The following is an 11,714-nucleotide window of genomic DNA, read 5'->3' as shown; positions in this document are numbered from 1 at the left end:
TGCAGTACACAATAACGTGAGGAGTGATAGGAATGTCGCTGGTAAGAGTATTTATTCCGCCTCTTTAAAAAACAACAACACAACACTACATTTTGGGTTGATTCTCTCTGGTGAGCACAGAGATGATTAGAGTGTAAACGTCAGGCTGAGTGCAGAAAGGTCAGTATTACAAATATTATTTTTTAAGCGCCTTGTTTATTGGATACTGGCCCCAACATGATTATTTTCCAGCCACTGCAAAACAAACCCAACCAGGGGCCAGACATGTATTTACTGGAGGGGGAGGGGAAGCGGACTTGTTCGGTGTGCATAGGGTGCTGCTTTTTATTATTATTTATTGTTATTATTCCTGCCCTCTAATAATACGGTTTTCAAACAACAACAGCAAGTTTTGTTGTTGCGGTTATTGTTAGAAATTAGAAAGGAACCATGCCCTATAGCCCCTGCTCTGCAATGCACATGCAGAGGCAGTCTGATCTCTCCGCTCTATACAAGTGCTTTAAAACACCAAATAGCTGTTTGGTGTTTTTTTTTTCTCTCTTCCCTCTCCCCCCCGGACGAAATAGCACCATTATCAACAGTGTATTTGGTTTTTCTCTGTCCCTTTCGATTATTTGGCGGATTTGCTTTTGCAGCAGAGGAGAGAAAAGGGGGAGGGGAGCGGTAGTATTGGCAGGTTCCCCCCCTCCCTTCATGTTTTAAGCGCGTTGTTTTGCTTGTTGGTTTTCCCCGAGAAGGACGACTGGAGCGGGCAGAGGCAGGCTGGCTCCGGCGGCTCCCCTGCCTCTTCCCCCGATCGCTTCCCCAGCAAAAAGAAACAGCGAAAAAGGGTTTCAATGAACCCCCCACCCCCCCGTTTCCAACCTTGCTCCCGCTTGGTGGCTGGAGCTGCGGCAGCCCCACTCCGCCTCCCCCTGTGGCCGAGCTCCGGGGTGGGGCTGTGCTGGGGGGGGGGACAGAGCCCGGCGTTGCTGCTGCCGCCGCCCAGCCTTGGTGCGGGAGGGGGAGGCGGGAAGGACCCGGGGAAGCGCGAGCCGCTATTAGCCGCTCGTAGGGGGACGCCAGGATGGATGGGGCCAGTTTGACCAATGAGCTGGCGCCTGGAGAATGACCGGGCTGCTGTTAAAGGGGCGTTTGAAGAGGCGCTGCCAGTCCAGCCGGAGAGTAAGAGACAGAGGCTGGGAGAAGGGGGGTGGGGAGGGGGAAAAAATAAAAGCAGCAGCAGCAGCAGCACCCACCGAAATAAACAGAGGCGGAGAGACCCTGGAGGAAACTAGCCCCCCGCGCTGAGGGAGCAGCCGGGCGCAGGAGGAGAAAGGCTCCCGTCCCCCAGCCCGCTCCAGAGAGGCGTGATCATCTGCAGGGGCTGCGGGTCCTGCTGCGGAGCCCCCCCGCTCGGCTCGGGGACTCAGAGAGGGGATCACTTTTTTATTGTTATTGTTTTTAATCCGCATCTCCCCCCGCCCCGCTCCTCCTCCTCCTCTCCCCTCCCACCATCACCCCCACCCCAGCTCAGACCCAACTTAAAGCGAGACAGGAGGCTCCAGGGAGAGGACAGAGCCGCGGCTGGTTCGTTCATCTGTGGGAATTCGTTCCTGCGAGTTTACTACGCGAGACACATCTCATGCCCAGCCGGGAAGAAGAGGAATAAAAAAAGAGGGGGGGGGCAGGGGACACCCCAGCCGCAGGAGGAGAGGGGGGAAGCCAGCGAGGTGTGGGGGAGCAGGGAGGCATCAAAGGGGCCAGCGCTTCTGGGGGTGCGGGGCTCAGGGCGGAGGTTGGCGGCAGTGACATTTCCTTGGCAGGGTGTGAGTGTGTGTGTGTATTGCAGGGAAAGGCAACGCGATTGTCCCCCCTCCTTCCTTCCCTCCCCCCGCTCCCCCTCCTCTGCCCTGCCCGCCCGCCCCCGCCTCAGCTCCTTTAATACACTTTGGTTCTCCGCCTGGCTTTGGACTCGTCTCTCTGTGGCTCGCTCGCTCGCTCGCTCGGCGGCTGCTGCTGCTGCGGCTCGGTGCAGCGGGGGGAAGCCTGGTCCCTGGATCCTCCTGCTGCTGCTGCTGCCGGGTGGTGGCCGGGAGGGGAGAGGAGCAGCCGCGGGGGAGGCAGCGGAGAGGAGCGGCAGGACCATGCTGCTGGACGCCGGACCCCAGTTCCCTGCCATTGGAGTGGGCACTTTCGCTCGGCACCATCACTCGGCCGCCGCCGAGATGCAGGACCGGGAGCTGAGCCTGGCGGCGCAGAACAGCTTTGTGGACTCGGCAGCCCACATGGGGGCTTTTAAACTCAACCCCGGGGCCCACGATCTGTCCCCCGGCCAGAGCTCGGCTTTCACCTCGCAGGCTCCCGGCTACCCGGCGGCAGCCTTGGGGCCCCACGCCGCCCATGTCAGCTCCTATTCCGGGGCGCCTTTCAACTCCACCCGGGACTTCTTGTTTCGCAGCCGGGGCTTTGGGGACTCGTCTCCGGCCGGCGGCCAGCACGGGATCTTTGGCCCTGCGGCCGGGACCCTCCATCACCCGCACACGGACGCTCAGAGCCACATCCTCTTCCCCGCCATTCACGACCAGCACGGCCCCCACGCCTCCCAAAACGTCCTGAACGGCCAGATGCGGCTGGGTTTGCCCGGGGAGGTCTTCGCCCGATCGGATCAATACCGCCAGGTCTCTAGCCCCAGGACTGATCCCTATTCGGCGGCTCAGCTGCACAACCAGTATGGCCCCATGAATATGAATATGGGCATGAACATGGCAGCTCACCACCATCACCACCCAGGTGCCTTTTTTCGATACATGAGACAACAGTGCATCAAGCAAGAGCTGATCTGCAAGTGGATCGACCCCGAGCAGCTGAACAACCCCAAAAAGAGTTGCAATAAAACTTTTAGCACCATGCACGAGCTGGTCACCCATGTCTCGGTGGAACATGTTGGGGGACCCGAGCAGAGCAACCATATCTGTTATTGGGAGGAGTGTCCCCGGGAAGGCAAACCTTTCAAAGCCAAATACAAACTGGTCAATCATATCCGAGTGCACACGGGAGAGAAGCCCTTCCCCTGTCCTTTTCCTGGCTGTGGGAAAGTTTTCGCCAGATCAGAAAACCTAAAAATCCACAAAAGGACACACACAGGTAATTATGTTTGGTTTCGAAGATTTAAAAATGGCTTATTGGTTTAAAAAAATGCACTGAAAGATGCTCCCGTGTGTAAAGACTTCCATGTTCAGAATGTTGCAGCGTTTCCCGGGTGTTTTCTCCGGCTCTTTCAGTTTGAAAGGATTTTTTTTTTTACTAATTGCTTTATATCTGTGGTCGTTTATTAATGTGAAAACATGTACAGACTTGGCCGAACTCTTTCCCTTTCAAAGTAAAATACAGGCGAGATATATTCATTGATACTATTAAAATTTGGCTTGACATATGTATAGATAAAATATTGTCCGTAAGTAATGTACACATTTATATATGACTTGGGTGTGTGCGTGCGTGCATAGGTATTGTAAATATAACAATATCTCGTAGTAAGTGGCGAAATGTCCCTTTCTGGGAATGCTTTTCATTAAATTTAAATGGTGTGAGTGAGGGCAATAAAATTTTCTAATTTAGAAAGTGTTTTTAAAGTCTCATGTGAGGTGGTTTAGGATGGTGTTGCAACAGTTTATTAAATTATATAATAGGTAGCAGAGGATTTGAGGTTCAGAAACTTACACAAAAATCAGGTCAGACATGAGAGAACACAACACTTCCTGGTGGTAAATTGCATGAGCTGAACAGTAACAAAACAAACGCATCATCCTGCTTCATAGAGTATTCATTTACTATTACTTCCAGCTTAGAATTGTGCCAGAGTATTTCATAAAAGACAGCCAAATATTTTAGCAACTTCCACTATAAATATTTACTTGAATACGGGTAAGATCTATAGGCCTATTGTTTTCTTAAGTGTTAAGAATGATGCTAGGTGCGAGACGAGCTTTAACAAGGTTTAAAATTTGAGAAATTTATTTGCATGAAATGCCCGCACTTAAGTCATTGTGTCTGAGCGGATGTCTTTAAGAAACAATTTAGGTGCTAATGGAATTTAATGTTAAATGGTTCCCCCTCCGAATGGGTGGATGTTTGAGTTCTCACCTCCAAATTACTCTGAGCATTTGGAATTCTGGCAACAGGGTGAAGAAATAGTATGAAAATTAAATGGAGTATTTTACAGACATTTAGTTTCCCCCAGCGGATATGTGTTTACTTCCAAGATCCATACATGAAATAAAATGTGTGTGGCCTTAACTCTTTTGTTAATGGTTTATAGTTTAACAGGATATTGAATTTTATATAAAGGTGCAAACGTCTCAATTTAAAAAAAATGCTTTCGAGACGATTGTGTTATAGCACCAGTTGAAACAAAACAAAATCCGTAAATTCACTGGAGCCATATCGTGTCACCAGTTTTGACGGAGAACTCCCTACTGGTTTCACTGGGGAGTCCTACTTAAAAAGCAATGGCTAGATATGGCTCCAATATTTTTGTATTTTATGATAAAATATCTTGTCAGTAATGAAGTGATTAGTTCATAGCTGCACATCAAGGCGTCCTCAGACAACAATCCACACAGTGACATCAATCTTTTGTTAACCATTTTAGTGGATTTGACATTGGTAAACAAAGCATTCGAAATTAAAAAAAATACAGTTCTTCCTATTAACCCCTATTTTAAGGCAGGCATTTGTGGATTATTGTGCAATAAGTAGGGGAGAAGTCCAAGTTGATTGTTTACTATAACCAAATCCTCCTCGTTTATCTTCCAGGAGAAAAGCCTTTCCAGTGTGAATTTGAAGGCTGTGACAGACGTTTTGCCAACAGCAGCGATAGGAAGAAGCACATGCATGTCCACACTTCAGATAAGCCCTATCTGTGCAAAATGTGCGACAAATCCTACACCCACCCCAGCTCTCTGCGGAAGCACATGAAGGTATAATACCACACCGCCGTTTTTCCAGCTGACATCCTCTGAGGGGGTCGGTCTGGGAGAAGGGTTTAACTCGCATTTTCTTTATTGGGAAGGGAAACAAAAGCAGGAGCCGCCTCATCGGCAGGTTGTGAAGCCAGGGAGCCTTTGCTTGGCACAGGGGGCCGGGCCTGGGAGTGAGCACTGGCCGGGGCTGCCTTGCGCACAGGGACACTTACTCCACCCTGTCTTGTTGCATTTGCTTTCCAGGTCCATGAATCTTCCCCTCAAGGCTCGGAATCGTCCCCGGCTGCCAGCTCGGGCTATGAGTCCTCCACCCCCCCGGGCCTGGTGTCCCCCAGCGCCGAGACTCAGAGCGCCACCAACCTGTCCCCGGCGGCGGCGGCGGCGGCGGCTGCGGCGGCGGCGGCCGCGGTGTCTGCGGTGCACAGAGGCAGCGGCGGCGGCGGCGGGGGAGGCAGCGGCAGCGGAGCCGGCGGGGGTGGGGGGGCCAGCGGGAGCCACAGCGGCCTCTCCTCCAACTTCAACGAATGGTACGTGTAGGGGCCCTGCCGGACTGCTGGGCGAGGCCCCGCCGAGGAGGAGGAAGAAGCAGACACACCGGGAAGGTGCTGGATCCTGTTTGGTTTGGGTTTCATTCTTAACCAGCGAAAGGATTAACAACTTAAAGGGCTCTAGAGCCCAGGAGAGCAAATCCCCGCCAGAGCCTCCAAAACAAAAAAAATCCGCCACAGCTAAACTCTTCTTGTCTCCCCCTCCCCTTCCCTCTGCCCCAGCACCCTCCATCCCGACCAGTTGTGTATATAGAGGACTCCTCCTTCCTCCTCCAAGGTGGTAAACGAAGTTTTATTCGATTCTTGGTGTATAGAAGTTCGCCCCATTTGTAAACTACGGATTGATTTTCTCCCACCCCAAAAAGTGATGGACTTTTTTCGTTTCTTTTTCTCTTTTTAGTTCATCCATTAAAAAAAAAAGTAACGTGGAAGAAAATGGTTTCTTTTGTAATTGTGATAATGAATATTGTGTTCTTTTTTAAGAGGCAATTTGATTGTAAACTTAATTCAACTATAGACTGGGGGAAAAACTGTGCCAAAGTCTCCATTCTGTTACACACACACACCACCAACAACAACGCTTGTGAATGTATTTTTCTGTTAGCTGGGTTTACATGTGATGTTTTAGTGCTTTTGCAAGTTCAATTTGTTAGTTCCTGTCTGGAAGATTGTGAGGAAAAATAAACGTCGTGCCGTTAGCTTTTCCCTAATAACACCCTTCCTTCTGTAAATACCTGTTACCATATTTATCCATTTGTAATTAAATTATGGTATTAACTTGCTACAGAGGAAACAGTATTTATAAAGAATGTTTCTTAACTATAAATATGTACAATTGTGAGCATAAACTGTTTCAGATTTTTTATTTGAAGGTTTAAGTGGTTTCATCATTTCTTGTGATATGTTTTGAGAGTAATGCATACAGAAATATAATAAAATGTGTTGAAACTGCATGTACTGGTTCTTTTTACGTCCGATACCTTTCTTTAACTGGGTAGGTTGCACCTAAAGAATGAAAATCAGTGTAGCTAGAATATGCAAAACATTTTTTAAAAATTAGCAAAATCATCTCAGGGTAAATTTTTTTTTAATTATATAAAATTTCTTCAGTTATGATAGCGTTAACTTTCCTCCAAAACATCCTTTTTTAAAACAACAACAACAACAACAACAAATCCCTACATTATGTGCCAGTAAAACAATAACATTTTGGAAAGCCCTGTGATGACAATAAGAGTGAGCTTTTCAAGTATTCTACTATGTGTGTGTGTGTGTGTGTATATATATATATGTGTGTGTGTTTACATTGAATATAAGATACCTAGAGCTTTCCTCAGGAAAGTTTGCATTTGTCATCTGTTTTACTCTATTATATTTATGTTCTACATTACTTGTTTTTGTAGAAGGTACCAAAAATAGTGCACACTGGAATGTTGGTGGATTAGAAATTCACAAACATTGACCTAAAGTTGTTCCTTTGGTCATGACATTTTAAAATTTACATTTATTGTTTAAATCCTTAAAATATTTTTACAGCTTACATACACCACTGAAGAAGTGAAAGACAGCATAAGGTAGCTTCACTTTCTCTTAAAGAATTTTTTTAAATAAATTTTTAAAAGCCCATATAGTGATTTTACTTACAATGTATTATATGAGTAATCAACACAAACAAATCTACAGCTGTTAATCGTGGGGTTTGCAAGGAAAAAGAATAAAACTTGATTTTAATTAACTCTTGCTTGCCGCTGGATTTTAGTGAGAGGCTGAAAGGGTGTGGACTAGCATCCAGGCTTTCTTAAGGAATTAGACATCAAATAAAATAGGGGATTTTCCCCTTTAATGGGCAGGAAGCGGCTTTCTAGGAATACCGGAATAATCAAGACACCCAAGGCGTGTGTGGCACAGCTTGGGAATCTTGGAAAGCTTGGACTTTGCCAAACCGATTTCTAGCCACGTACGTATTGAAAACAGGGAGATCGAAGAGCCAGCTCCTCGGAATAGGACTCCTAGCGCCCTATTGTGGCTACACTGTTTTCAGCAAAAACATGTACAGATCGGTTTGCCTCTCAAACGCAGCCAACCACATCAGCTTTCTTTTCTCCCAGTTATTGTTTTGTTCTCCGAGTTTAAATGACAATAGAAGTGTCCCACGATGGCTGGGGAGCTGTGCGTGTTTGTGGGATCCTGTTCTCTTTTTGGATGGGAATGACACACGGCTGGGAATGAATGACACATGCTCAGCAGCAGAAGACTAAATCCCATGAGGGGGGAAGGGGAAGAACTCCGGAAAATCTCCCCAAATGCTGCTCCAGGAGCAAAGTTTTGGTAGGATTCAGAGACCGCGCCCTTTCCATACTGAGCTCTTCTGCGGGTTGGAGTTTGGCGTTCATTCAGGTTGCATAATGTAAGACCCTGAAGTAATCAAACAGCTATTAAAATCTAATTGATGTTCTGTAATAATATTACGCAAAATTATTAAAACCATTGGCACACGCCGCCGATCCCTTGGAGAGATCCCTGGAAAAGGCAGCTTGAGTAAAGTTCTTTTCCTATTGAAAAAATGTAACCTCATTTATGGGGCTTCTTTCAGATTAAAATGTGTTCGAAGTGTGGTTGAAATTCTGGTTATTTTTTGTAACCAACCTCCCCACCCCCCAGCTACTGCTGCCCTGTTTCCGAGCGGGTTCAAGTTAGTGTGTGGGGGGGGCTGTAGAAATTAACGCTCAGCGCTGGAGACACATTCCCCTTTCAGAACAATTCCTCTGCTATTTTTCAGTCCTACAAACTCTTCCCCCAGGGTTTTGTGTTTGGTTGTCTCCTGTGCATAGGAGGTAGCTCCCTGACCCCGGCGGGAGGGAAAGCAAGTCTAGGGAGGAAGAGGCACCCTTATTCGCCTCGGAGGTAGTCGAAGTGGCTGCCCAGGGTTAGCCCAGCCGGTGGAAGGGAGCGGCTGCGGGGCTCTTGCTGGCTCGTCCACTGGTTCCCCGCTCCGTGGCTGGCCATGCACTCGGGAGCTATTGATTGCAGCTCCGCTCTTCGCTTCCGTTTCTCAGCCCGCACGAGCCTCGGGAGAAGTTTGTACTTCGCTTGCTATCGACTGTGGTTTCCCTTCCCCGGCCCTGGAAACAGAGTCTCCGCCGCCCGCCAGCTGGAGTTGTGTTTTCATGTCTTGTAGCCTAATCTCTGTTTTGGCGTGAGATCCCTGCCGTAGGACCGAGTGGCTCTATTTTAAAATAACCCCCATCGCCACCAGAACCGCCACGGGGCCGGGCTCTCTCCCGGCCATTATTTAGGAGCAGCAGATACAGAAAAGTAAAACAAGTCCCCGCCGCCGGGCTAACAAAGCTGCCTTTTCATGACGGGCCCTGGGGAAGGGAGGGCAACGACCGTGGTCATGAGAATGGCTTTTCCCCCCCCTCGCCAGACTGGCCATGAACTTGAACTTGAATTTGACTTGGCTCGCCCGCTACCTAAAGTAAAGCAGTCGCCTCCCCCCTCAAGGCTGCCCGGCTTTCCCAGGACCCAGGCAGGGCCCACACCGTCTCTGTTGTTAGTAATAGTTCATAATACATGTAAACCGCCTTTCCTTTCTGAGCCCAGCGATTTCTATGGCGATTGCCAGCCTTGCAGGGTTCCCAGCGGACATTGTGTACGGCTCGACAGCACCAACACACACACACACACACGCATCCGTGGGGCTGAAGGGTTCTCTGGGGACGGGAACCAATGGGCAGGACACAGCCGTCTGGGTTTGGCAGATGCAGCTCTGCAAGCAAGACCCCTGTCTCTATCTCGCCGGCTCCTTCTCTTCATCCACCTCCTCTCTCCCACCTTCTCCTCCCTCTCCCCCCCCCCCTCTCACTTTTCTCTTTGTCTCTCAGGTTGAGCCTGGTGTTTCCAAACCTGGAGTGTCTTCCTCGCTGCACTTTTGCACACCCCGAAGGGAAAACAAGGACAAATCGTAAGCAAGGCCTGTGGCTCTCTCGACAGCCCTGGACCCTGCTGCATCCGTACCCCTCCTCGCACACTAAGGAGTTGGAGCGAGCCAGCTCTATTCCCCAGCACACAGACTAAAGGCCAGGACAGCACTGAGGTCTGCAGAAGACCAGAAGAGCTCCAGTGGTCTCTGTCTCGCACACACCTAGTTCCAGTGAAATAACAAAAGGGGGGCAGGATTTCACAGCTAAAGCGGCAGCATTCACTTTGAAAAACACAATATATCAAATACGATGCACAGATTACACGTATTTACTGCAAAATTGCAGCTTCTTTTGCAATGAGGTAGCTATATTACACCGAAAATCAATATCAGGCAATACTGTTATTTTTATCACTTCTCCTGATTTTGGATTTTGACTTTTTCTTCATATGCCCTGTGGAGTACATTTAACGATTTTACCTTTAGCTGGTTTCCTAAAACTTTGTTCCCAAAGCTGCAAACTCAAGATGTAATTTAGAAAAGAGTTTAGATGTTTTCTCCTGATTTCTCCCTGCCTGTAGCTTGTATAGCGTAATTTTCTAAAATAGCCTACCTTTACCTGTACCTTTATTTGACATGACTGTAACAAATCAAACATTTTTTTAAACTATTTAAGCATCCCTAGGGGGAAAAAACTCCGTGTGCCAGGGAGGCCAGCATTAAAGTTATATATTTAATACGGTGTGAGTCATTTTATGATTTAATACCCAGAACAGGCTCCCTTCTGCCCAGCAAAATAAAAATACAACATAAAATACAAGCTAAAGGTCAGCTTGCCTGGGATCAGCCCCGCAGAGGATTCATATGGAGAGTCTCCAAGATTGTTCAGTTTCATTCTGTCTAGACTCCACTAAGCCTATAGCAGCCTTTTAAGTTACTCCTTTGTTTTCAGAAACTCACACACTCTTTTTTTCTACCAAATATGAAGACAGCAAGCGACACAAAAATGCTACCCAACCGCATGTGCACACTGGACATGCTAATTAACAGCGAGGTACGTATATTTTTCATCTAAAACTTTTGGGGGTTTGGGGCTGGCTTCCCCCCTTCGGCCCCCCGAAACACACAAACTGGAGGGCTTCTCATTTTACAAGCCGAGACTCCGGTATTGTAGTGCAAACGTAAGTAGCAGCGATTAAACCCACTCTAGGGCACCATGACTCCCTCGCTCCGAAAGTGAGATTTAACTCAAGTTCTGTGGATTTTTACTTCCTTCATTCAGCAGCGACTCCCCCCCCACCCCCCGCACCCCACCCCCGCACACGCCGAAAGATTTCACTGCACAAAATGTCCGTGTTTAGTGCTTGCCCCTTTCAAAGGGGTTGCCAGAGGTTTCATGTCTTTATTTAATCATACTTCAAAGTCATTGCTGCTATACTGTTGTCCTAAGGAGAGGAAGCATAACACAAAACGTACTGGCGATCTGACTTCCTACCAGGGAGTTGCACCGGGCAGTAAACAATAACAGGTTATTCCTAATACCTACCATCCCCTAACATTTTAACATGTTTCAAATAGCTTTTTAATGACGCCCTCGGTGGGAATTTTTATGGCCGGGCTATACATTTCCGAGCTGCAAGAAGTTGTTAGTTTACCATTTTTAGACCAACCCTCCTAATTCTTGGTGTAACCCCAGGTGTGGGAGCCATCTGTTGCTTCCTATATGGGAAAACAATTTCTTAATTAACCAGGACACTTCACCTTTTTTTGCCACGATCCACACAGACAGAGGGTTGAGTTTTGATGCGAATGTCACCTCTTTAAAATAGGGCACAACTGTTAACAGTCCTGTTTTCATGGGCGTATGCGTAGGCTGGGGCTAGGAGCAGAGGTGACTGCCAATTAGTAGTTTTATATTTAGAGACTATTTTCTAGAGATGAACAATATGTGGGAAACACAGGTTCTATGGGACACATGGAAAATGGATCCGGAGTCTCAGACTGCAATGGTCAATATTTTCTGCCCAAATCTCTTTCCAGCGATTTCCAAGATGCAACCGTTTGATCTGTACTGTCTAGCTCCCCGCCTCTCCCTTTGGTTATTGGGGTACTGACATGCCGCAGCCAGCGGAGGTGCTGGGTTCTGGGCCAGGAGGAAATGCTTGTTGCTCTGGTCAGGAGTATACTGTGAGTGGTTCATATGAGGGCTCCTCCTTGCACCAGTTACAATTGCCAGATACAGATATGGACGGTCTAGTTCACACACCAGGGACCCACTTC

The 11,714-nt window shown here is 48.0% G+C and overlaps 1 protein-coding gene across 2 annotated transcripts; it reads left to right on the top strand.

Moving 5' to 3' along the window:
- The first annotated feature begins 2,126 nt into the window (after positions 1 to 2,126).
- ZIC2 (Zic family member 2) lies at positions 2,127 to 5,941 on the top strand. 2 transcript variants are annotated; one of them, XM_044989095.1, is made up of 4 exons: positions 2,127 to 3,126; positions 4,798 to 4,961; positions 5,208 to 5,361; positions 5,458 to 5,501. In XM_044989095.1, exons 1-4 carry the CDS (start codon positions 2,127 to 2,129, stop codon positions 5,499 to 5,501), a joined length of 1,362 nt encoding a protein of 453 aa, XP_044845030.1. The 2 variants fall into 2 exon arrangements, with proteins under 2 accessions (XP_044845030.1, XP_044845024.1); XM_044989089.1 differs by having other exon boundaries at positions 5,208 to 5,941.
- Positions 5,942 to 11,714: the final 5,773 nt, after the last annotated feature.

This window comes from Mauremys mutica, chromosome 1 (genome assembly GCF_020497125.1).
Source record: "Mauremys mutica isolate MM-2020 ecotype Southern chromosome 1, ASM2049712v1, whole genome shotgun sequence".
Classification (NCBI taxonomy): Eukaryota; Metazoa; Chordata; order Testudines; family Geoemydidae; genus Mauremys; species Mauremys mutica.
Note: the sequence above shows the minus strand (reverse complement) of the source record. Positions and strands in the feature narration are given on the sequence as shown.